The sequence below is a fragment of the Pygocentrus nattereri genome, chromosome 17 (genome assembly GCF_015220715.1).
Source record: "Pygocentrus nattereri isolate fPygNat1 chromosome 17, fPygNat1.pri, whole genome shotgun sequence".
Taxonomy (NCBI): domain Eukaryota; kingdom Metazoa; phylum Chordata; class Actinopteri; order Characiformes; family Serrasalmidae; genus Pygocentrus; species Pygocentrus nattereri.
The window spans coordinates 11566118-11592959 of record NC_051227.1 but is presented as its reverse complement, the minus strand read 5'-3'; the positions used below and the strand labels follow the sequence as shown (position 1 = coordinate 11592959).

General features: G+C 43.0%; 1 protein-coding gene across 4 annotated transcripts; it reads left to right on the top strand.

Annotated features, from left to right (window-relative positions):
• The first annotated feature begins 834 nt into the window (after positions 1-834).
• Positions 835-25542, top strand: hltf (helicase-like transcription factor). 4 transcript variants are annotated; one of them, XM_037546430.1, is made up of 25 exons: positions 835-926; positions 1286-1490; positions 2674-2840; positions 4182-4315; positions 4409-4494; positions 6529-6600; positions 7083-7274; positions 9250-9324; positions 9480-9531; positions 10581-10638; positions 10807-10889; positions 10966-11013; positions 11350-11454; positions 11841-11908; positions 13033-13176; positions 13549-13687; positions 14041-14176; positions 14259-14438; positions 18610-18728; positions 19374-19552; positions 19807-19929; positions 20781-20893; positions 21057-21237; positions 24550-24630; positions 25085-25542. In XM_037546430.1, exons 2-25 carry the CDS (start codon positions 1293-1295, stop codon positions 25229-25231), a joined length of 2880 nt encoding a protein of 959 aa, XP_037402327.1. In that variant the 5' UTR covers positions 835-926; positions 1286-1292; the 3' UTR covers positions 25232-25542. The 4 variants fall into 4 exon arrangements, with proteins under 4 accessions (XP_037402327.1, XP_037402325.1, XP_037402328.1 ...); XM_037546428.1 differs by having other exon boundaries at positions 9480-9543; XM_037546429.1 differs by having other exon boundaries at positions 877-926; positions 1269-1490; positions 9480-9543.
• The last annotated feature ends 1300 nt before the right edge of the window (positions 25543-26842 follow it).

The following is a 26842-nucleotide window of genomic DNA, read 5'->3' as shown; positions in this document are numbered from 1 at the left end:
TTAGCCCACTATCAGATCAGCTAAGCTTGACTTGGCCTTGTGCCTCCTTGCTTGAGCCCCAAGAACGGCCAGCCTCTCACTGCTGCCTCCACGCTGCCCATCACAGCCCTGCTTGTTGTTGCTTGTACTCTGGTTGTACTTTGGACAAGTAGACAAGTCAGCATCCATGTCAACATGCATTTCACACACACCAAGCTACTGACAAACATAGATAAAGGTACTGAAGGTTCTAGTCCTCTTTGCAATATTACCACAGCTTCATCTGGATGACAGCTGTTGGAGCAGAGCTGTTCTTGTTATACACTTCTGGACTATGCCCCTCCGCCCTGATTGAAGAGGCTGAATATTCTGAATTGAGAGGGAGGGGGGTCATCATTTAATAGTGAATCGGTTATCCTCCTTCTCTGTCTAGTGCACAAGGCCTCTATCAGCCTACTAGACCACTCGACTGTTCCACTTAGAAAATTCCTGTTCCTTAAAGACAAATTTCCAAACCACGCCACCAAAGAAAAGGTGAAAACAGATTCAGTAAAACATGATAGAATTACGTCATCACGGTTTTGTCAGAGTGAAAACAGGACAATGGTAAGGAAGCACCTGCGCAGCTTGGCAAAGAGGTGGACGTCTGGTTCCTATCACCACCACTCTGAGCAGTTCTGACTCGGTTCGCTTTTCAGGAACGGAGGGTTTCGCACCAAACCGCTCTGAACGACTCTGTTTACATCTTAGCCATTTAATTATGTGGAACGTTTGGGAAATTGGTTGAGTTGCCCTTTATCAGGGGTCCGTTCGGTGCTCTCCCGTCTCCGAGCAGCGGAGGGCGCAGCGGAGCCTCATACAGCAGGTAACCGCGCAGAGAGGAAGCGGCTGCGCTAAGCTAAGTACCTGCGGAGGGAAAACACGAAGCATTTAAATAAAAATAAAAAGTGAGTCTAATTTCTGATTCGAGACGATGGAAGAGCATGGAAATAGCTTCTTTATGCAGCTTTGAGAGCGAAATTGGCTTTTTATTTCGGCGACATTTTCGAATTTTCCGTTCCACCTTAAATGGTGCGCTCTAATGTAACTGCTGCACCATTTAAGGTGGAACGGAAAATTCGAAAAAGTGGCCGAAATAAAAAGCCTTAGTTTAAGATCTTGTTTTGTATATTTGTTATTTATGTTCTGAGACTTATATTTGTGCAGAATTTGGACTAAAACAGCCCAATTTTCATGCTTTCCGTCCACTACGAAGCTAAATCTGTAATACTGTAATTATACCCATGCAGTAAAAGTGTGTTTCCAGCTCCATCATGCAGTCTCCAGCTGTGAGGAGGAGGTTTGGTGGAGTTTCCCTGTTTGATTTCCTGGATGTGGATCAGTCCGAGTCCCTCTCTCAGAGCAGCAGTTCTGCTGGAGGAGGTTCAGACCAGGATCAGGATCAGGAGGAGAACCTTCTGATCGGGTCCATTCAGGGGACTATAGTGGGTCTGCGTTACTACACTGGAGTGGTAGGACTCACTGCTGTCTATTAATATAAAGTAAAATATAATAATAATAATAATAATAGCTTGAAACAAACACCCACAAAATACAAACCTTGTATCTCCAAAATTGTAACTTTACAGGAGAAGGTAAAAACATGCTCTACTTTTAATGGAAGTCAACAGAACCAGAATTTTTCCCAAGTCATTTTAGGTAATTTCTTTTGGTCCAGTGATCATGGAATTTACACACAGTGATATTATGTGAAAAACTGAGATTGAGATTTGGCAAATTTGGTTGCCAGTTACTTTAAAACGCAGATAATGGAGTCATAAAAAATTCTGCCCAAATGGATTCATTGACATGATGCAGACACCCTGCAGTAAAAAAGTCCATTTTTGTTTTGATAATTATTTGCTAATAGACTCCCAAGTTTTCTTTTGCTTGAAAATTATAGGACTAGTTTGAAATTATTGTTATTTGGGTGGTGGTGGTGTGTTAGTGTGTGTTGTGCTGGTGCGAGTGGATCAGACACAGCAGTGCTGCCGGAGTCTTCAAACACTGTGTCCACTCACTGTTCACTCTATTAGACACTCCTACCTTGTCGGTCCACCTTGCAGATGTAAAGTCAGAGACGACACCTCATCTGCTGCTGCACAGTTTGGGCTGGTCGTCCTCTAGTCCTTCATCAGTGGTCACAGGATGCTGCTCACAGGACGCTGGCTGGATATCTTTGGTTGGTGGACTATTCTCAGTCCAGCAGCGACACTGAGGTGTTTAAAAACTCCAGCAGCACTGCTGTGACCGATCCACTCAGACCAGCACAACACACACAAACACATCGCCACCACATCAGTGTTACTGCAGTGCTGAGAATGACCCACCACCCAAATAGTATCTGCTCTGTGGGGGTCCATGGGGGTCCTGACCACTGAAGAACAGGGTAACAAAGTATCAGAGAAACAGATGGACTACAGTTTGTAACTGTAGAACTACAGAGTGGAACTAAATAGCTGATAAAGTGGACAGTGAGTGTAGAAACAAGGAGGTGGTCAGAACATTATGCCTGATTGGTGTACTTACCAAGTTTCATGGTGATTGGCCAGTTCTAAGGCTGTTAAATGCTGGCTGAAATCTGATTCGCTCAGAACAGCCATGTGTTTGACAAACTTGCACAGTAAAGCTGCTTCTGCTGCGTTTGCCCTCCAGGTGAACAGGGGCGAGATGGTGTCTCTGGTGAGGGAGCCGCAGAACCCATACGACAGGAACGCAGTGAAGGTGACGAACGTATACGGCGTCCAGGTGGGACACATTAAGAAGGAGCTGGCCGCCGCAATGGCCCACATAATGGACAGGAAACTGGCGAAGGTGGAAGGGTAGGAGACCCCACGGCTCAGCGGTGCTGTGATTACAGTTATCGATTCACTTATGAGGGAAGCGTTCTGAGAGCGACTTACCGAGTCAGAGCTGTTCACAGTGGTGGTGATAGGAACCTGACGTCCCCCTCTAAAAGCTCCTCACAGAAAGTTCCTACATGAACTGGTTCTGAATTCACTGCCTGATGACTGAGACGCTGTTTTATGATAGTTTAGAGAACTTCAACTCCATTCATGGTGGAGGGATACATGCAGGGCGCTGTGCGGCAAAATAGTCCCCAAAGAAAACTGATTATTCCAGATTTTCCACTATTTTCCATCATCAACATTCCATATCAACTCAGAAGGCTCTTGTACGTTCTGTGGTGGTTCTAGATGGTAAATAAAATGTCTATCTCTGTGTTGTAGTCATGGTGATGCCTGGTTCCTATCACAACCACTGTAAAGATGTCTGAACCGTTTCATACCAAACCCTAAATCTCTGAGTCCACCTCACACACTGAGTCATGGGGTAATTTTGAAATATTGGTGGACTTCCCCTTTAAGGTAAATAACAGGGCCCGTCCTGTGCATTGGTTACTCAGTAAAATTGACAGATATTAGCAGCTCACAGACTCACAATATCATCTACTGATTGATCTGTATTGCTCGTCTATAGTCCTCCGATATTCAAACCAACGATCTTGGGATCAAAGGCCGATAAACGGACCCACCCAGTGCAATCGCACCTGACCTTCAGCAGGAGAGGAACGTTACAACACACACACAATGTTTTTAATCTAGAAAACTGATCAGGCAAATATGAGGAGATAAACAGAAATAAATTAGAAATGAATAAAAAACATTATTAATGTTATTTGAGTTTCTGCTGGTTATGAGTTCAGAAGTGAAAACACTCAACTGAATATCATATCAGCCAGTAAAGCTCTGTTTAACTGCAACTGCTGGAGTCTAACACTGAAATCTAATAGAAACATCATGTCATATCACCTCCATCCATTATCTTCCGCTTCTCCGGGGTTCGGGTTGCGGGGGCAGCATCCTAAGCAATGAGGCCCAGACCTCCCTTTCCCCAGCCACTTCCACTAGCTCTCCAAGGGGGATTCCGAGGCGCTCCCAGGCCAGCTGGGCGATATAGTCACGGTCATATCACCTCATGCAGTTATATTTGGTGTTGTATCAGCCACAGAGCTGTTCTCATCAGTCAGGCCCTTAGAATATACACAATGCTGTCGGTTAACTGACAGTTTGATGGCCACATGCTATGATATATTAGCCGTATTAGAGTGAATGTCTGTCCAGTAAAGTCTGTGTTTACTGTGTTCGTCTGTTTCTCTGCAGAGTCGTGCCTTTCGGACAGAATTATAAGTTCTCGATGCCCGTGGAACTGACATTCTGGGGTAAAGAGGAGAACCGAGAAGCTGTTCACTCGCAGATGAAACGTCATGGATACAAACTCGGCAGCTCAGCTAAAGGTGAGCTGATCCTCTCAGCACAAACTCTCACTATCCGAATACTTATGGCTTGCTCTGATTTGGTGATCTAAACACTGAGAGGTGGTTTTATAGGGAGCTCATCTGTAGCGTCCTGGGAGCGGCGCGGATTTGCCGGATCGTCCTCTGAGATTCCTCCGATCGCTCTAACAGAGAAGCAGGTCAGTCAGATCCACCAGCAACGCCTTAACTAGAATTCAGTCGTTTTAAAACTTAGAAACTCTGGTTTTTATTGTTTACACCTTTTACTCACAATGTAAACGTTGCATGATGAATGGATCAATAAAAATGGTCCGTTACCAAAAATAAAACCTCGTCTTTTAATGGAAGCCAATGAAAAAAAGGTTTTATTCTAATTTTGGGCCATTTCTGTTCATCATGAATTTTTGACACAAAATAAAAAGCAGTTTGTGTTTGTAAAATATGTCAAAAAATGAAAACTGACAAACACAGATGGCGGTTTAGTTACCGGCAGGAAAGCTACGTTATATTTAAGATAATATAAGAATATATAATATTATATTATAAGAATATATTCTTTGAATAAAGTTCTGCTTTCAGATACATTAATGCCTCTGACAGCATTAATGCCTCTGACAGCGTTAATGCCTCTGATGGTGTTAATGGCTCTGACAGTGTAATGACTCTGCCAGTGTTAATGCCAATGGCTCTGACAGTGTAATGACTCTGCCAGTGTTAATGCCAATGGCTCTGACAGTGTAATGACTCTGCCAGTGTTAATGCCAATGGCTCTGACAGTGTAATGACTCTGACAGTATTGATGCCTCTGACAGTGTTAATGTCAATGCCTCTGACAGTGTGATGCCTCTGACAGTGTAATGCCTCTGACAGTGTTGATGCCTCTGACAGTGTTGATGCCTCTGACAGTGTAATGCCTCTGACAGTGTAATGCCTCTGACAGTGTTTGATGCCTCTGACAGTTTTGATGCCAATGGCTCTGACAGAGTAATGACTCTGACAGTGTTAATGCCAAAGACTCTGACAGTGTTGATGCCAATGGCTCTGACCATGTTGATGCCAGTGGCTCGGACAGTGTAATGACTCTGACAGTGTAATGCCTCTGACAGTGTTTGATGCCTCTGACAGTGTTGATGCCTCTGACAGTGTTGATGCCTCTGACAGTGTAATGCCTCTGACAGTGTTTGATGCCTCTGACAGTTTTGATGCCAATGGCTCTGACAGAGTAATGACTCTGACAGTGTTAATGCCAAAGACTCTGACAGTGTTAATGCCAAAGACTCTGACAGTGTAATGACTCTGACAGTGTTGATGCCTCTGACAGTGTAATGCCTCTGACAGTGTTGATGCCTCTACAGTGTTTGATGCCTCTGACAGTTTTGATGCCAATGGCTCTGACAGAGTAATGACTCTGACAGTGTTAATGCCAAAGACTCTGACAGTGTTAATGCCAAAGACTCTGACAGTGTTGATGCCAATGGCTCTGACCATGTTGATGCCAGTGGCTCGGACAGTGTTGATGCCTCTGACAGTGTTGATGCCTCTGACAGTGTTGATGCCTCTGACAGTGTTAATGCCAATGGCTCTGACCATGTTGATGCCAGTGGCTCTGACAGTGTAATGAATCTGACAGTGTTGATGCCTCTGACAGTGTTGATGCCTCTGACAGTGTTGATGCCTCTGACAGTGTTAATGCCTCTGACAGTGTTAATGCCTCTGACATTGTTGATGCCTCTGACAGTGTTAATGCCAATGGCTCTGACCATGTTGATGCCAGTGGCTCTGACAGTGTAATGACTCTGACAGTGTTAATGGCTCTGACAGCGTTCATGGCTCTGACAGCATTAATGACTCTGACAGTGTAATGGCTCTAGCTCTGACAGTGTTAATGACACTGACCATGTTAATGACTCTGACAGTGTTAATGACTCTGACCATGTTAATGACTCTGACAGTGTTAATGTCTCTGACAGTGTAATGGCTCTAGCTCTGACAGCGTTAATGGCTCTGGCAGCGTTAATGGCTCTGACTCTGACAGTGTTAATGCCTCTGACTCTGACAGTGTTGATGGCTCTAACAGTGTTGATGGCTCTGACTCTGATAGTGTTGATGCCTCTGACAGTGTTATGGCTCTGACAGTGTTAATGCCTCTGACTCTGACAGTGTTGATGATTCTGACAGTGTAATGTCTTTTCTACTTTTCTGCTTTCTAACAGCTGAAAAATGCTTTTGATAAGCTGTTTGAAGACATGTTGGTGGACAGAACTCAAGAGATGGAGGCTGCAGAGGTCAGTGGCGACTGTAGCTTAATGGGTGGGGCTAAACTGCTGTAGCTGAATGGGTGAAGCTAAACTGCTGTAGCTGAATGAGTGGGGCTAAACTGCTGTAGCTGAATGGGTGAAGCTAAACTGCTGTAGCTGAATGAGTGGGGCTTAACTGCTGTAGCTGAATGGGTGGGGCTAAACTGCTGTAGCTGAATGGGTGGGGCTAAACTGCTGTAGCTGAATGGGTGGGGCTAAACTGCTGTAGCTGAATGGGTGGGGCTAAACTGCTGTAGCTGAATGGGTGGGGCTAAACTGCTGTAGCTGAATGGGTGGGGCTAAACTGCTGTAGCTAAATGGGTGGAGCTAAACTGCTGTAGCTGAATGGGTGGGGCTAAACTGCTGTAGCTGGATGGGTGGAGCTAAACTGCTGTAGCTAAATGGGTGGGGCTAAACTGCTGTTGCTGAATGGGTGGGGCTAAACTGCTGTATCTGTGCTGTTTACCCAGGCGGTGCGGACTCCTCTTCTCCGCCACCAGAAGCAGGCGCTGTGCTGGATGACCTCCAGAGAAAACAACACTGCCCTCCCTCCGTTCTGGGAGCAGAAGAGTGGACTGTACTTCAACGTTCTGACCAACTTTGCTGTGAAAGAGAGACCATCGAGCGTCCTGGGGGGCATTCTGGCTGACGATATGGGCTTGGTGGGCACCATTGAGCAAATACGTGCTTCTAAAAGCGTGATCGATGTCTTTAGCTTTAGCGCTGAAGGCTAATGTAGCTAGCTAGTAATGGAAGCTTACGCCCATCAGTTAGCATGGTGCTAATTGTGTACGTCAGTTATCACACGCTGTGATGTGCTGGTGAAGTTCGATTCGAGTTCCCCAGGTTCCTGTTTGGGTTTTCAGTTCTACCTTAAACGGTACGGCAGTTACAGAATTTACCGTTTAAGGGGGAATAATAAAGCAATAAGCTATAGGAGGCCATGCATTACGGTGATTATATCACAGGGAATGTGTTGTTAGGCACGGAGTGAAACACTCTTCCCTGGGATTACATTACAGTAACACAGCCTCAAGTGGTCTATTGCTTTTATAAAAGGGCAGCCAACATAAACTACATTAAAACACTCAATTTTTCTGATAATTATAATTTTAAACAAATATTCTGCCAAGAAATGTATTTCCTTTAGAGTTTGGTATCGTTGCTAAGCAACCATGAATGAGGAGAAAATTTGGTTGCAAATAATTTCATGAGTTTCTTAACTTTTTGTCATGTAACAGTGAACATGTGATGTCACAGCACTGATAAATGCAGAAACTTTCGCTTTATTAGTACTTTTTAGTCACTAAATCACCACCGTCAGTCTTATTTAGCTCCAATCCAGCAGCTCCTCTTCTCACAGAGAAGAACGGCTCTCTGCTCCCTACATAGTGCACTACGCAGGAGTTTAAACACTGGATCCTGCAGCCCAACAGAGCGAAATACAGCTAAGAAACAGTGATTTGGGACTCGGACACGTGCACACTCCATATATGATGCGCTGTTTGGCTGGAGAGGCTAGAATTGCTAATCTTTCATAGCTAGAACACTGTTTAGGGAGTACGGAGCCGTTTGGATTCAGCCTGGGTCTGACGTGGCTTCTGACTGAGACATGGACATTTAAAGCGCGTAATCAATTTAAGTGACATTATTAGACTTTTATACTGCAGGTTTACAGTAAATAAGACTGTAAGAGCTTTAATTCATGCCTGTGATGTTAATAATTAAGTTAAGTGATACTTTTTAAATCCCACAAATGGTAAAATTCCACCTCCGCATTTAGCTCATACATGAAGTGAAACACCACATACACACTAGTGAATACACACACACTAGGGGGCAGTGAGCACACTTGCCCGGATCGGTGGGCAGCCCTGTCCATTGCGCCTGGGGAGCAATTGGGGGTTAGGTGTCTTGCTCAAGGACACCTCAGTCATGGACTGTCGGCACTGACGATCGACCCGGCGACCTTCCGGTCATAGGGCCAGTTCCCTAACCTCCAGTCCATGACTGCCCCAAATACTTACCCCCTGCCCAGATGACCCTTCGTTAACACAGCTAGGTTGCCCAGGTCAACCAGGCAAGGCCTTTGAATTGGTCCCATCTTGGGTCGAGCCCTCCGATGAGTCCTCCGAAACCCCAGAGATACCAAAGTCCCTCCACCAATTAGAGGGAGGGATTCGTCAAGCTTCTATCAGAAATGCTCCCACTATGATGTTTAGCTGTTTAGGCTGTTGGCTCTTTTAGCCTGTTAGTTTAGCTGACCAGCCTGGTTCTAGATAAGAACATAAGTCGCCAGCCACTCAGTTTAAACAGAAAACAGGTTCTTACTTCATCAGTGCACTTGGTGCTCCATGCGAGCAGCAGGAACGTCAAAGATTATCCATTAACAGCACAAGGGTTTTTCGTGAGGTGGCACAGTGATACATGGTTCAGTCGCTGTGAAGCGTCGTAGGTGTGTGCATATTGTGTAATTACAGCGGCTTCCAGCGCGACTCAGCCAATCAGATTTTAGGACCAGAACTGTCCGTTTTATAAAGTGCATTAGCATAATTAAAAACAGCGGCAGCGGCACTTAACACTGAATTATTGTTTTGGTCAAATCTCTTCGTTACGTTTTGTTCTTTCTTATTTCAGGGTAAAACTCTGACCACCATCGCACTGATACTCTCCAACTTCCACGATGGGAAACCTCTACGTCTGCAGAACTGGGTAAGGAGGCTGCAGAGTGGGAGATATCTAGTACTGTTCTGTGTACTTTAAAGATCTGCTGGTAGTTAAAGAGCAGCTCAGCTCAGTTTTACAGTGGAGAATGAAGCTGTAGGTGTTGACCGTGTTGGTCATTTCTGTGTTGAATGCTGTTTTAGGGAGGAGAACGTTCTGACGCTGGGCCGTCCACATCCAAAGCAATCCCTAAAGGTTCTCCAAAAGGTTCCACCTGTTTCTTCTCTTAGACACTGTAATTGTTACAGCTGTTATTACCATGTTAGCTAATGTGGCAGCATTAAGGCGAGACTGTGCAGGTGAGTAGAGTCATTTTTAAATGTGTTTTTTATATCTTGATACATTTATATATGCAAACGACACCTCATCTACTTAATTACGCATACATTTGCATATATTATACACCAGAAATCCGGCAGCTAGGGGAAAGAATTAAAGTGTTTTGTGTCATAGTTCATTAGGATTAATAAACAATGTGACAGACCCATAATATTCTTCAGGGTGTTGTTAGGAATGAGAGTGTTAAGTTTAATAAATACAGGTTTTTTATAAGCTGAGGTTATGAAAGTGGAGAAAGTGCTTTTAAGAGTCTCAGAGCTGCACTGAGGTCTCAGAAAACATGCAGCGTTTGTGCGAATTCTGTCAATATTGTGAAGGCAATCGTTCTGTTTTTATATTCTCGTTAGTTCCTACAGGAAACAAGCTTTTCTGCGATGCAGTCATGTGCAAAAGTTTGTGCCCCCGATCAAATCCCTTGCTGTTGTTGATCCCCGGAGTGTAAATAAGTGACTCGTCCATAAGTGACAGAGATTAATTGCTGCACAACCTCTGTTTATTAGCTGAGTTTAACACACTGGGCGAAAATAAATATAAAGTAAGGCCTGTGCAAAATTTATAGCACATTTTATATTTTGGTATGTTTTTTTTTCTCACTATGTTAAGCTCAGTGTAAGAAACTGAGCTAATATTAGCAAAAATCTCATATTTCAGCGAGTCTCTGTACAGGATGTTGATTTTCTGAGTGTAAATAAAAACACAACAATGTGGAATTTGATTGGGGCGCACAAACTTTTGCACGAGACTGTATGTACTCCTCTCAGCGTTTTACCCCCGTTTAATTCTCAGCCAGTCAGACAGTAAAACGTGCCAGATCTGACTCTGCATGTTTGTTTGTATCTGTACTGTTTATATTATTTACATTATTTATTGACCTTCTTTGATTATGCCATTGTCTGGGTTTACAGTTAGGTCTGGACACAACACAGATCCAGAGAGACGAACTCAGACGTCCAGTTTAAAAAGGTCAGTTACACAGAGACGCGGTACCACATTCACAGAGTCCTAGAGTCAGCGTTCTCCGTGTTCCTCCGAGTCTGATATCAGTCTGAGGTCAGAGACTCGTTTGAGTGCTGTATATGATGATCATAACGCTGTGAATGTGATGATGATTGCTGTTGTTTTGTGTTTCAGACCTCATGCCAAGTCCAGCTGCGCTGATGATGATGATGATGACGTTGTGTTCGTCTCTCAGTCGGCTCCTCGCAGTAAAAAAGGTTCCGTTTCATTCACCCCGTTTATTCCGGACGCTCTGTGTTCCTCAGGTTTCACTGCTTCTGTTGTGTTTTTCAGAGGGCGGCGCTATGCAGACGCAGAGAACCTCAGACAGCAAACACAAACGTCAGAGCCTCTTCTAGAACACAGTTTCTGAATTAGTGCAGTAGATCTCCAACATCACAGCACTTTACTTGATGATTATTATTATTATTATTATTATTATTTAGAAAAATTGTTCAGACAAAGTTTTATATTTATACCATAGTTCAAAATTTTGATCATTTGTCATATTAATAATTGTTATTCATTAATAATATACAGTGGAGGATAAAATGTTATAAACTGTTATGTTATTATGGTATTATATTATTTATTTTGTAGTTAAATCACTAAGAACAGCTGTTTGATCAGAGATTTCCTGAATGTTCTGAATGTGAGATTGTGTCCTCTGTCCTGTAGGGAGCGCTGTGGTTCTGTATGATGTGGGTTTTGGTTCTGCGTTGGAGTCCGGCTGTTCCTCTTCCTCCAAGAGCAGCAGAAAGAAGATCTCCGCTAAGAGCAGCGGTAAAGCACCCCTTCATTAAAGAGCCCAGAGCCCACATTCCTCTCCTGCTCTGTTACTGAGCTCCACTTATAGCCTCTGTGTGGGTAGTGAAGGTGACCATTTGAGTATGTTAATTCAGCCCACAGCAGTTTAGCCACGCCCATTCAGCTACAGCGGTTTAGCCCTACCCATTCAGCTACAGCAGTTTAGCCCTACCCATTCAGCTACAGCAGTTTAGCCCCGCCCATTCAGCTACAGCAGTTTAGCCCCGCCCATTCAGCTACAGCAGTTTAGCCCCGCATCTTCAGCCTACAGTGGTATTTTTAGCAGCTGTGGTTGAGTAAGCCTGCCTGCAGGGGGAGCCGCTATGCTTATGGTTCATACTGTAATGTTCTGTTTATTGCAGGTGCTGATAATCATTTAGTCAGACCGACGCTGATCGTGTGCCCTCTGTCTGTGCTCAGCAACTGGATGGTATGTACGAACACAGACATTCAAGCCCCCATGGTGTGCATTTTTACTGTAGTTTTTCTGATGTCCTCTAACAGCTTTTATACTTAGTACAGGTACTCAAGTATTTGGCTACCGAAATGACTTGCTCTTTAACTCAGGTTAGTATACAACAGAGCACCCACCCAATTAAAGAGCCCATATCACAGAAAAGTGCTCTTTAATTGGAACAGTGTTCTGTGTTATGAGCTCTTTAATTGGGTCAGTGTTCTGTGATATGAGCTCTTTAATTGGGTCAGTGTTCTGTGATACAGGCTCCGTAATCGGGTCGGTGTTCTGTGATACGGGCTCTGTAACCAGGTTGGTGTTCTGTGGTACGGGCTCTGTAACCGGGTCAGTGTTCTGTGGAACGGGCTCTGTAACCGGGTCAGTGTTCTGTGTTATGAGGTCTTTAATTGGGTCTTTGTTCTGTGATACAGGCTCTTAAATTGGGTCAGTGTTCTGTGTTATGGGCTCTGTAACTGGGTCAGTGTTCTGTGTTATGGGGTCTGTAACCAGCTCTTTAATTGGGTCAGTGTTCTGTGATACAGGCTCTTTAGTTGGGTCAGTGTTCTGTGATATGGGCTCTGTAACCGGGTCAGTGTTCTGTGATACGGGCTCTGTAACCGAGTCAGTGTTCTGTGGTACGGGCTCTGTAACTGGGTCAGTATTCTGTGATATGGGCTCTGTAGCCGGGTCAGTATTCTGTGATATGGGCTCTGTAGCCGGGTCAGTGTCCTGTGATACACACTCTTTAATTGGGCTCTGTAACCAGGTCAGTGTTCTGTGATACGGGCTCTGTAACGGTCAGTGTTTTGTAACCGGGTCGGTGTTCTGTGATACGTGCTCTGTAACCGGCTCTGTGTTCTGTGATACAGGCTCTGTAACCGGGTTGATGTTCTGTGATACGGGCTCTGTAACCGGGTCAGTGTTCTGTGATACGGGCTCTGTAACCGGCTCTGTGTTCTGTGATACAGGCTCTGTAACCGGGTTGATGCTCTGTGATACAGGTTCTGTAACCGGGTCAGTGTTCTGTGATACGGGCTCTGTAACCGGGTCAGTGTTCTGTGATACGGGCTCTGTAACCGGCTCTGTGTTCTGTGCTGCAGGATCAGTTTGAGCTGCATGTGCGTGAGGACGTGAAGCTGAACGTTTATCTGTATTACGGTCCAGACCGGCGCCGTGAGGTCAGCTTCTTGTCTAAACAAGACGTTGTTCTGACCACCTACAGCGTTCTGTCCTCAGATTATGCTGTGAGTTCCTCTCTATACGTCATGATTCATTTACATTATTATTTAATATTGTCATTTAATCTGATTTAATATTTTCTGATTTAGTATTTTCTGTGCTGTTATAGTTTTTTGTACTGATTCATATTTTGATTATGTTCTAAAACACTCTGTGAACTTGATTTACAAAGAAACTGTGTGAGTGTCTGTGCGCAAACTCTTATTCACTCTACACTGTATATTTCTTCCAAATGTGTATGATGTATTCATCCTGTAACTCTTATTGACTGATAGCTTTATTTATTCTATCAGCTGTATTCATTTTATTATATTAACTCCATTAGCTCTGTTTACTTCGTTATTAACCCCTGTGTCTCTGACCGCTCTGCGTTGTAGAACACAGAGCGCAGCGCTCTACACAGAATGAGGTGGCTGCGGGTGGTGCTGGACGAAGGTCATGTGATCAGGAACCCGAACGCTCAGCAGAGTAAAGCGGTCCTGGAGCTGAATGCTGAGCGGAGGTGGATCCTGAGCGGTGAGATACAAACTTCTTTCGTCTGTATATACTGTGTATAACTGTAAACCTTCTCCTATTCCAGTTTCTGTAGTATAGGCTCTTTAGTGAAGTTAGTTTTCTGTGATACGGGCTTTTTAATTGAGTTAGTTTGCTGTGAAATGGGCTCTTTAATGGCAGATCAACCCAAGGAGTCGTGCCGCATCAAACAGCAGAGTTGCGCCAGATCAAACCGCCATGTTACGCCAGATCAAACACACTGAAACAGCGTTTATTTATTCATAAACTCTGTACTTTTCAAAACATATAAAGACATTTTTAATCCGTTGAGAAAAGAGCTGGTTCTGGATGTGGGTTCTCTCTGTGCTCCTCAGGAACCCCCATTCAGAACTCTCTGAAGGACCTGTGGATGCTGATCTGCTTCCTGAAGCTGAAGCCGTTTGATGTCCGGGAGTGGTGGACGCGGGTCATCCAGAGGCCGGTGATGATGGGGGACAGAGACGGGCTGAAGTAAGACACTGACACAGAGACGTTCTAATAACGGTTTTAATAACCATTGATTTTATTAATTACCATGTTCTTGGACCGTGAGGAACCTTCAGGGTCTGGTGAAGACCATCACTCTGCGCCGCACGAAGACCAGCAGAGTGGACGGACGAGCTCTCTTAGAGCTGCCAGAGAAGAAGGTGTACGTCCAGCAGGTGGTGCTGTCTCTGGAGGAGAGGGAGGAGTACGAGCGGGAGAAGGCAGAGGGGAGGAGCATCATCAGCAGGTTGACACACATCATCTCTCAGACTTATAAACATCAACAGCACATATGTACCATCCAGAACCACCAGAGAACTTACATGAGTCTTCTGAGTTTATATGGAATGTTGATGATGGGAAATAGTGGAAAATCTGGAATAATATGTTTTCTTTGGGGACTTTGGGGTCTTTTGCCACACTGTGCCAGGCATGTATCCCTCCACCAGTGGTGGACAGTAACTAAGTAAATGTAATTAGTTTCTGTACTTACGTATTTTTTCAGTATCTGTACTGAAGTTTCTCCATTCTGGGCGACTTTTTCCTTTCACTCCACATTTCAGAGTCTAATATCCGACTTTTTCCTCCACTACATTTTGAGAAATCTGTCGTTCCTTTTGGTTTCTGTGTGTATAAAAACGTAACATGTCAAAAAGAAAGAAGCGCAAAGCCAGAGCACCAATCAGGGCCCAGCGGTCACTTTGTTTAGAGCTGGTTTTGACCTGTTGGTCATACCGACCCAGTGCAGCACACGGTTCAACGTCAGCGCAGCAGCGTAACATTTTGGGAGAGTCTGTTCAACATAAATGATGAACTAACCTAACTTTGTGTAAATAGAGCACAATATAGAAATATGTCCACATATTCTGAATTTCTACAAACACTATTTCATTTTATAGTAAATTAGTCTGGGCTGGTTTATGTTTATGAACAGACGCCTACAGATCAACATAGTAAAGGAGCTCATCTGTGATCCTGAGTTTAAAGCCAGTTTTTATTGTAACTAAGTTACAAAGTAATCTTAAACTGAAACTTTGCTTGTTTGTAAAAGTGATTTCAGAGCCACTCGGTTCTGCCTGATGGAAACTGTTTACCTTCAGTGTTTTGTGCTTATGATCATTTTAATAGACGTCAGCGTCACTAATTAATGACGTTCTATTAAAAGACTGGTTTACCAAGAGAGACGCTGGAGGACTTTCACCTGAAATGAGTTCATGAAGCGAGTCTTGTTATAAAAATGATAACAGGACATCAGAGCCAGAATTACTCTTTTAGTACTTTTACTATTGATACTTAAGTACATTTGAAGGTAAATACTTTAGTACTTTTACTCAAGTGGAGGTCTAAAGGGAGGAACTTCTACTTTTACTGGAGTAATATTTTACCTTGGGTATCTCTACTTTAACTCAAGTACATGATTTGTGTACTTCGTTCACTTCTGCCCTCCACCATGAATGGAGTTGAAGTTCTCTAAACTATCATAAAACAGCGTCTCAGTCATCAGGCAGTGAATTCAGAACCATTTCCTGTAGGAACTTTCTGTGAGGAGCTTTTAGAGGGGGGCGTCTGGTTCCTATCACCACCACTGTGAACAGTTCTGACTTGGTAAGTTTATCTAGAACAGAGAACCGCTCTGAACTGCTCTGTTTACATCTAAACCACAAATTATGCAGGAATTCTAGGAAAGTTAGGAAAATGGCTGTGGTGTAGCCCAGAGGTCTTTAATTAAAATTCAAATAAGGTCCCATTAGAGAAAATTCCCTCAAACAAAGGTCCAGAACATCATAATGTCTTACATCATGACTCAGTGCCATATACTGTTTACAGAAGTAGCCGAGTAGGAATATCAGCATCTTATACAGTCGACAACTGAATATCAGATCAAATAAAGTCCAGTTCAGTCAGATGTGAACAACGTTTACTGTCAGTTTTCTCTTTTTAGGTCACGTCATGTGAAATAACCCTCACTTTCTTCTCTGACTGCTGTTTCTCGCCTCATCCCTCCTCTCAGTGCTCATCGTAATGCACAGATCTGATTAGCTGAGTAGCATCACGTGTGATATTTACAGCACATGCAAGCAAGCAAAATTTATTTATATAGTGCTTTTTACAACCGATGTTGTCACAAAGCAGCTTTCCAGAACAATCAGTATTACAGAGAGAAAAGAAAAGAAAATCCGGGTCCAAGCCCCAATGAGCAAGCCAGCAGCGATGGAGGCAAGGAAAAACTCCCTAAAAGAGGAAGAAACTTTGAGAGGAACCAAGACCCATCCTCCTACGGTCGACACCAGATAGCAAACATTATTAGCATAAAGTATTATAGTTCAAAGTGGGAAAAAGAAAAGCAGTGATTAACTTGATTAATTTATGATTATGCAGCAGCAGCAGCATCTGAGGGTGAGGATTGCACAGAGTTGTAAAGCAAGAAGCTCAGTGGTGGTCAAGCTGGTCCAGAAGGCTGGTGAGCAGTGGCACCCAATCAAGGCAGAAGAGACAACAGCATCAGATGTACAAGATGGGCAGCTATTCAGCTCAGCAAAGAAAGGAAAGAAAAAAACGCAGTCAGTTCTGTAAAGAGTGGCTGACCACAGATTACAGTGTTAACAGAGCAGCAGAGACTCTGAGATCTGACAGGGAAGACTAGTCACCAAAGGCTTAACTATACAAGTAAGTTTTTAGCCTAGACTTAAAAACTGAGGCTCCCCCCTGATGTAACTTTATGAATTCAGTAGTAAGCCAGCACCTTGCGATCTAAGTAGGCGTGATGGTTCATAGTAGGAGAGAAGCTCACTCAGGTACTGAGGGGCGAGTCCGTTTAGAGCTTTATAGGTCAGTAATAGAATTTTATAATCAATGCGAAATTTAACTGGTAACCAGTGCAGTGTTGATAAAACTGGGCTGATATGGTCGAACTTTCTGGATCTTGTGAGATTCTGGCTGCAGCGTTCTAGACCAGCTGAAGCTTGTTGAGGCTTTTGCTGGGACATCCCGACAACAGGGCATTACAGTAATCTAGCGTTGAAGTAATAAATGCATGGACTAGCTTTTCTGCTTCCTGTAGGGATAATGCATTTCTTAATTTAGCGATATTCCAAAGATGCAGGAAAGCTGTTCTAGTAATATTAGTTATATGTGCGTCGAAGGACAGATCAGTGTCTATTATGACACCAAGATTTTTAACAGATAAGCTTGATGCAACTGAGATATTGTTACGTTTAAGTGTTAAGTTAGACAGTTTGTTTCTAGCTGCTTTTGGACCAAGAAGCAGAACCTCTGTTTTATCTGAGTTAAGTAGCAGAAAGTTACTTGACATCCAGTCTTTTATGTCTTTTATATCTTTTATACAGTCCTCAATCTTGCTAAGTTTAATTTTATCATCCGGTTTGCTTGATATATATAACCAAGTGTCATCGGCATAGCAGTGGAAATTTATACCGTGTTTACTGATAATGGTGCCTAATGGTAGCATATATATTGTGAATAATATAGGTCCTAAAACAGAGCCTTGTGGAAAACTGTACTTTACTTTTACAAGGACAGATGATTCACCCTTTACATTGGTCTGTGAGTCTCCAGCCGCTAAACTGGCACCATAATGACTAGAAAAGCTACGCCGATTAAAAAAGGACCACCCCATCAAAATTAAATAATTCTCCATACTTCATTGGTTACAGGTCCAGGTCCACATAGGACAGTGTCTGGGCTGGACTGCTTGTTAGTGACCTCTGGTATAGACACTCATTGGTACTTTATACGTCATTCATAGGACATACATATATAATTTATATGATATATGGTATGTGTGATAAATGTGATGTGTGTGTGTGTATATATATATATATATATATATATATATATATATAAAATATATTGCTGCTGTTGGGACAAAACCTCGTCATTTTTCAGTTTTTGACATAATATAAAAAGTCCTGTTCCTCTTTATATTGTCTGAATTTCTTGAAGAAGGGGGAATTCTGGTTGACTTGCATTAAAAGTAAAGAAAGTGTTTTTCTTCTCCTGTAAAATTTCAGTTTTGTTCCGACAACAGCGATATGTATATATTTGGACATCTGCTATAACATAATTACATTATATATCACGAGCTGTGGTGCAGTCCATGTATTCACATCACAGCAAATGTAGTAAAACAGAAGGTGTATTTATTTATGATCAGATGAAAAGGGTTTGTCCCAGTGGAGGTGAATAACAGTGTATAATAGTGTTATAATGAGGGCTACAGAGCTCTGGCATTAATCAACAGCAAATACTTAAAGCTTCGCCCCGGAGTGGGGTCAGGTCGGGTGGTGGTGTAGGGGGCACACATGGTTTAACCAGCACTTCACTGCAGTTAAGGAGCGTAATACACTACAAGAGGAGAGCAGCTGCTTTATCAGTGAGTCTGCGCTGTGCTGCTGCAGGTACGTGAGGGAGGACAGTGTGATGAGGAACTACGCTGACGTGCTGGCTATTCTGGTGCGTCTGAGGCTGAGCTGCTGTCACTGTGACCTGGTGGGGAAACAAGCACCGGCTGGAACAGGTCAGCAAACACCACACACACTGCAGCACATCGGTTCAGCTCAGCTCTGGTCTCTGATCGGATCTAGGTGGCTCTGGTCAGCTTTATTCAACTCTGGTCAGCTCTGGTCAGCTCTAATCAACTCTGGTCAGCTATGGTCAGGTCTAGTCTGCTCTGGTCAGGTCTAAACAGCTGTGGCCACAGCTCTGTTCAGCTCTAGTCAGGTCTAGTCAGCTCTGGTCTCCTGTCAGCTCTAGGTGGCTCTGGTCAGGTCTAGTTAGCTCTGGTCAGCTCTGGTCAACTCTGGTCAGGTCTACTCAGCTATGGTCAGGTCTAGTCAGCTCTGGTCAGTGCTCTGTTCAGCTCTAGTCAGCTCTGGTCTCCTGTCAGCTCTAGGTGGCTCTGGTCAAGTCTAGTCGGCTCTGGTCTCCTGTCAGCTCTAGGTGGCTCTGGTCAGCTGTGCTCAGCTCTGGTTGACTCTATTCAACTCTGGTCAGCTCTTTGTCGGCTGGTTGTGTGTGTTGAATCAGCGTGTGTGGTCAGCAGTGAGAGAACTGAGGCTCTGAGAGCTGAGACGTTGGGCAGCATTAAAGGCCCCTTCATTAGCTGATCATTAAGGTGGACGTGGCTCCATGTTGAGGTTCTGATGTTCTGGTTCTCCTGCAGAGACCGTCTCTCCTGATGAACTACGCGAGCGTCTGCTCAGTAAGGTCCGGCTGGTTCTGAGCTCGGGGTCAGATGAGGAGTGTTCGGTGTGTTTGGATTCTCTGAGGCAGCCCGTCATCACACACTGCGCTCACGTCTTCTGTAAACCCTGCATCTGTGAGGTCATCCAGTCCCAAACGGTCAGTACACAAACACTTTCCTGTCCCTCTGGTCATTCTGATTCACAGCATAGCAAAATTATTACAAATATGCGCCTGCTGAGACAGAGCTCATCACACCAGTGTATGGAGTTTAGCACCAGAGCTACAAGGCTGCCAAAAAACAACGGGTTCAGTTTGTATGTTAATTACAGAAGCTAATGAGGGATGTTAGGAAGGAAGCGTGATAAAGTGTGATCACCATTCTGTGTGTGTGTGTCTGGTGTGTGTGTTAGGGAGGGGCGAGGTGTCCTCTGTGCCGAGCTGATATTAAGTCCACAGAGCTGGTGGAGTTTCCTGGAGAAGAGGATGACAGTGGAATCGCAGAAGGAAAGGAAACGTGGCGCTCCGGCTCTAAAGTAACCTCACAGTCACTCTTACCACTCAGAACAGCTTTACAACGCATAAAAGACAGCAAAGACAACACAGCATCATCATAACATTATAAATGAAAACATTATCTCTGATAACAAGAACATTACCACTGATAACATTATTACTGATTACATTATCACTGACAACATCATTAATAACATCACTGTCAATGATAACATTCTCACTGATAACATTAGTGATGACATTATCACTGATAACATCAATAACATCACTATCAATGATAACATCCTCACTGATAACATTAGTGATAACACTCTCACTGATATAATTAATAACATCACTATCAATGATAACATCCTCACTGATAACATTAGTGATGACATTATCACTGATAACATCAATAACATCACTATCAATGATAACATCCTCACTGATAACATTAGTGATGACAATATTATCACTGATATCAATGATATTACTGATAAGATTATAGCTAATAAAATTACATAACATTTATAACATTATCACTGATAACATTAGTACCGTTATTAGTCACAACATTACTTACATGTTCACAGGCAACATTATCACTGATAATGTTTTCATTATCATTGCTAACATCACGGTTAACATTATTGTTATCTGTTAATGTTATGTCGTAACGTGCAGTACGATATTAATCTTATGATTATGATATAACCAGCAGTGCATGATATATTTGGAATAGGTGTTTCCCTGTGAAAAAAAATTCAAATGCAGCCAGCAGGAGGCGCAATTCTGCACGTTCCCTCCTCGTATACTCCACTACTGATACTTTATCAGGATTGTTATTGTGTTCCTGCTGTGTGAATGAATGAAACTGTTTGTTTATCAGGTAGACGCTCTGATGAAAAACCTGCTAAAACTCCGCAGTGAAGATCCCACCATCAAGAGCCTGGTGGTCTCTCAGTTCACCAAGTTCCTGAACCTTTTAGAAGTGCCTTTACGGTAGGACTCCTGTACAGCCCTCACAGTGAAATGCCTCCACTGGAGCTCTGCTGATCTAGTACAGATATTACAGTGTGTGTTAGTGTTTAATAACATACTATCAGAGTCATATATGTATGCCAGTACGTCAGAGTTCAGCCGCACCTGTTGGGGATCTGTGCAGGGATTGTGGGTTCTCCTTCACCAGGCTGGACGGCTCTATGTGTCAGAAAGCCAGAGTGAAAGCCGTGAGCGAGCTGCAGGACACTTCTCCAGGAAGCCCCACTGTAATGCTGCTGTCACTTAAAGCTGGAGGGGTGGGACTTAACCTGGCTGCCGCCTCCCGAGTCTTCCTCATGGAGCCGGTGAGTGACCCATAGCAGCATTTTAGATTGGGGTGTAATTCACAGCTTCAACACCAGGTGGCAGCACTCAGCGTGCTTAATATCCACAATTCATTCAGTCTAAAAGTGCATACTAGAAATTAAACAATACACAAACAATAACAGCACATTCATGACTGTAGAGTGTATAGTAAGCATAGTACAGTATATACAGTAAGTAGTGTTGTCTGTGTAATACAGTGTGTATAGTAAGCATAGTGTTATCTGTATAGTACAGTGTATATGGTAAGTATAGTGCTGTCTGTATAGTACAGCGTGTATAGTAAGTATAGTGCTGTCTGTATAGTACAGCGTGTATAGTAAGTAGTGCTGTCTTTATAGTACAGCGTGTATAGTAAGTATAGTGTTGTCTGTATAGTACAGCGTGTGTAGTAAGCATAGTACAGTGTGTATAGTAAGCATAGCATTGTCTGTATAGTATAGTGTGTATAGTAAGTAGTGCTGTCTGTATAATACAGCGTGTATAGTAAGTAGTGTTGTCTGTATAGTACAGCGTGTATAGTAAGTAGTGTTGTCTGTATAGTACAGCGTGTATAGTAAGTAGTGCTGTCTATAGTACAGCGTGTATAGTAAGTATAGTGTTGTCTGTATAGTACAGCGTGTATAGTAAGTATAGTGTTGTCTGTGTCGTACAGTGTGTGTAGTAAGCATAGTACAGTGTGCATAGTAAGCATAGCATTGTCTGTATAGTATAGTGTGTATAGTAAGTAGTGTTGTCTGTATAGTACAGCGTGTATAGTAAGTATAGTGTTGTCTGTATAGTACAGCGTGTGTAGTAAGCATAGTACAGTGTGTATAGTAAGCATAGCATTGTCTGTATAGTATAGTGTGTATAGTAAGTAGTGCTGTCTGTATAATACAGCGTGTATAGTAAGTAGTGTTGTCTGTATAGTACAGCGTGTATAGTAAGTATAGTGTTGTCTGTATAGTACAGCGTGTATAGTAAGTATAGTGTTGTCTGTGTCGTACAGTGTGTGTAGTAAGCATAGTACAGTGTGTATAGTAAGCATAGCATTGTCTGTATAGTACAGCGTGTATAGTAAGTAGTGCTGTCTGTATAGTACAGCGTGTATAGTAAGTAGTGTTGTCTGTATAGTACAGCGTGTATAGTAAGTAGTGCTGTCTGTATAGTACAGCGTGTATAGTAAGTATAGTGTTGTCTGTATAGTACAGCGTGTATAGTAAGTAGTGCTGTCTGTATAGTACAGCGTGTATAGTAAGTAGTGTTGTCTGTATAGTACAGCGTGTATAGTAAGTAGTGCTGTCTGTATAGTACAGCGTGTATAGTAAGTATAGTGTTGTCTGTATAGTACAGCGTGTATAGTAAGTAGTGTTGTCTGTATAGTACAGCGTGTATAGTAAGTATAGTGTTGTCTGTATAGTACAGCGTGTATAGTAAGTAGTGCTGTCTGTATAGTACAGCGTGTATAGTAAGTAGTGTTGTCTGTATAGTACAGCGTGTATAGTAAGTATAGTGTTGTCTGTATAGTACAGCGTGTATAGTAAGTAGTGTTGTCTGTATAGTACAGCGTGTATAGTAAGTAGTGTTGTCTGTATAGTACAGCGTGTATGGTAAGTATAGTGTTGTCTGTATAGTACAGCGTGTATAGTAAGTAGTGCTGTCTGTATAGTACAGCGTGTATAGTAAGTAGTGCTGTCTGTATAGTACAGCGTGTATAGTAAGTAGTGTTGTCTGTATAGTACAGCGTGTATAGTAAGTATAGTGTTGTCTGTATAGTACAGCGTGTATAGTAAGTAGTGCTGTCTGTATAGTACAGCGTGTATAGTAAGTAGTGCTGTCTGTATAGTACAGCGTGTATAGTAAGTAGTGTTGTCTGTATAGTACAGCGTGTATAGTAAGTATAGTGTTGTCTGTATAGTACAGCGTGTATAGTAAGTATAGTGTTGTCTGTGTCGTACAGTGTGTGTAGTAAGCATAGTACAGTGTGTATAGTAAGCATAGCATTGTCTGTATAGTACAGCGTGTATAGTAAGTAGTGCTGTCTGTATAGTACAGCGTGTATAGTAAGTAGTGCTGTCTGTATAGTACAGCGTGTATAGTAAGTAGTGTTGTCTGTATAGTACAGCGTGTATAGTAAGTAGTGCTGTCTGTATAGTACAGCGTGTATAGTAAGTATAGTGTTGTCTGTATAGTACAGCGTGTATAGTAAGTAGTGCTGTCTGTATAGTACAGCGTGTATAGTAAGTAGTGTTGTCTGTATAGTACAGCGTGTATAGTAAGTAGTGCTGTCTGTATAGTACAGCGTGTATAGTAAGTATAGTGTTGTCTGTATAGTACAGCGTGTATAGTAAGTAGTGTTGTCTGTATAGTACAGCGTGTATAGTAAGTATAGTGTTGTCTGTATAGTACAGCGTGTATAGTAAGTAGTGCTGTCTGTATAGTACAGCGTGTATAGTAAGTAGTGTTGTCTGTATAGTACAGCGTGTATAGTAAGTATAGTGTTGTCTGTATAGTACAGCGTGTATAGTAAGTAGTGTTGTCTGTATAGTACAGCGTGTATAGTAAGTAGTGTTGTCTGTATAGTACAGCGTGTATAGTAAGTATAGTGTTGTCTGTATAGTACAGCGTGTATAGTAAGTAGTGTTGTCTGTATAGTACAGCGTGTATAGTAAGTATAGTGTTGTCTGTATAGTACAGCGTGTATAGTAAGTAGTGCTGTCTGTATAGTACAGCGTGTATAGTAAGTAGTGCTGTCTGTATAGTACAGCGTGTATAGTAAGTAGTGCTGTCTGTATAGTACAGCGTGTATAGTAAGTAGTGTTGTCTGTATAGTACAGCGTGTATAGTAAGTAGTGCTGTCTGTATAGTACAGCGTGTATAGTAAGTAGTGCTGTCTGTATAGTACAGCGTGTATAGTAAGTATAGTGTTGTCTGTATAGTACAGCGTGTATAGTAAGTAGTGTTGTCTGTATAGTACAGCGTGTATAGTAAGTAGTGTTGTCTGTATAGTACAGCGTGTATAGTAAGTATAGTGCTGTCTGTATAGTACAGCGTGTATAGTAAGAAGTGCTGTCTGTATAGTACAGTGTAGTGTATATATATAGTGCAGGCGCTGAAGTGTGTGTGAAGATTCTGTTCTGTGTTAATGAACATTAATTATCTGATGTTCTGTTTATTTCGGAGCGTAATTTCTCAGTAAGGATGATTAAATTAGCTTCACTCTTATCCCACAACCCCCCCTTACTTGAGATTGTGACCTTCTGCTCTCTCACTCTCACGTTCTCAGTGTATCTGATTCTTTGTATCTGCAGGCGTGGAACCCTGCTGCAGAGGACCAGTGTGTTGACCGCTGTCACAGACTTGGACAGAGCAGAGACGTCGTCATCACCAAGGTGAGACACCTCAGAGAGCGAGATGAACCCTCTCACCTCCGACAGCTGCGTTTAATATGCCAGCCAGTGTGTTCTGACTGGTCTACGGGGGGGGGGGGGCGACATTGTGTCTCGTTACACCCTACATCAGTAATTATCTGATACTGATCATTTATTTACAGTAATTATCTGTCTGATGCTGATCCGTCTTATTTATTTACGGTACTTATCTGTCTGATTCCAATTGTTTATTTAGGGTATCTGTCCGATTCTGATTATTTACTTACGATAATTATCTGTCTGATGCTGATTTTACTATGATGAAATCTTTACAGTAATTATCCGTCCGATTCTGATCGTTTATTTACGGTAATTATCTGTCTGATATGACTGTGACCTAATCCGATATGACTGTGATGTAATTATGTCTGTGGGTGTTGAGGTTAGTGCGGTTCTCTGTTCTGCTGCATTTCAGTTTGTGGTGAAGGACTCCGTGGAGGAGAACATTGTGAAGATCCAGAAGAAGAAGCAGGAGCTGGTGGAGAAGGTTTTAGGAGCGAGGAGTGCTGAGGAGAGGAAGCGGGCGAGAATAGAGGAGATCCGCTCGCTCATGGAGATCTAACTGCTCTGCTGATCAAGGGTCCGTGCTGAGAGCGGACCACCACCTCACTGTTTCTGTTTGTTTTAATGTGTGATAGTTTATGTTTGGTTGATTTTCTGTTTGTTATTGACGTTTATCACACATTCCAAACGCAGTCTATCATACACACTGTGGACCATAAATCAGTGTTGTGTTACAGGGAAACACCACTGATTTTCCAAAATTCCCCCATAATTCAGTGTGTGAGGTGTAATCAGAGAGATTCAGAGCAGTTTGGTGTGAAGCGGTTCAGACGTCTTTACAGTGGTGGTGATGGGAACCAGGCGTCAGATATAGACATTTTATTTACCATCCAGAACCACCAGAAAACCTACACGAGTCTTCTGAGATTATATGGAATGTTGATGATAAAAAATCTGGAATAATCAGTTTTCTTTGGGGACTATTTTGCCGCACAGCGCCCTGCATGTCTCCCTCCACCATGAATGGAGTTGAAGTTCTCTAAACTACCATAAAACAGCGTCTCAGTCCTCAGGCAGTGAATTCAGAACCACTTCATGTAGGAACTTTCTGTGAGGAGCTTTTAGAGGGGGACGTATGGTTCCTATCACCACCACTATGAACAGTTCTGATTACATCTTAACCACATAGTTATCCAGAAATTCTGGGAAGTGGGTGGCGTTCTCCTTTACCAGGTTCCTGTTTTTGTATGTGAGAGAGACTGCGGGTGTTTCAGTAAAGCTTTTACACAGTAGGAAGAACAGATGTGGTATTGCTTTTTTTTATTACAGATGTTGCAGGTGTTCAGGGCAGATTGACACACACATCGTTACAGTACTGAGACATTATCCACACGTCACTCGGTTAAAGGCCTAAAAACGTGCTAAAACTGTGCTACGCGAAAGCCAGCAGGTCCATTAGCGCGGCGTAGAGGAGAGGAGGCTAACTGGTCCCCACTCGCTTTACTGGGAGTGATCTGTGATTTCTGCTCTTTTCCTTCATCTCATCTACAGGGAGTGATCATCAGTGTCCAGTTTAACAGACCCTGCACTGAACAGCTCAGCATTTACCTGCTCATGCTCTCCTGACCCTCACTCACAAGATCGCTGACGGCAGCTTTACAGGGAGGAGCTGAACGAGCCGCTGTGTATCGGATATAAATAACGAAAGAAAACAGTCATGATCCTTAAAGGGCCACTGTTGTGTGACTCTTAAACAGCTGTTTAAGTTGCTGTTTTTAAGACTGATTTGTGGAAGTGAGCACTGTTCTGACTGGTTCATTCAAAAAGCCTTAAGGTATGCAGAGGAATGCTGAGCTGTACAGATGCACCTCAGGGTTAAAGATTGGAGCTGATCTGCTATAATAAGCATTGGGGTGGGAGTTGAACAGTAACTGGAGGCTCTTTAAACCACATGTGATTGAAGACATCAGACCTGCAGGCCGTAAACGGAGCCCAGCGATAAGGCAGCTGATAAAGCAGAGCGGAGTGCGTCGACTAACAACCATATCACATTAAGACAGAGAGGTTTGGTTTGGTGCCGTGTTCTCTGACCGACTGCCCTGTTTCTGCTGAGGATCAGGGCCGACAGCCGCTGCTTTAAAGCTGTTATAGTTTACAAAGGAAAGCAAAG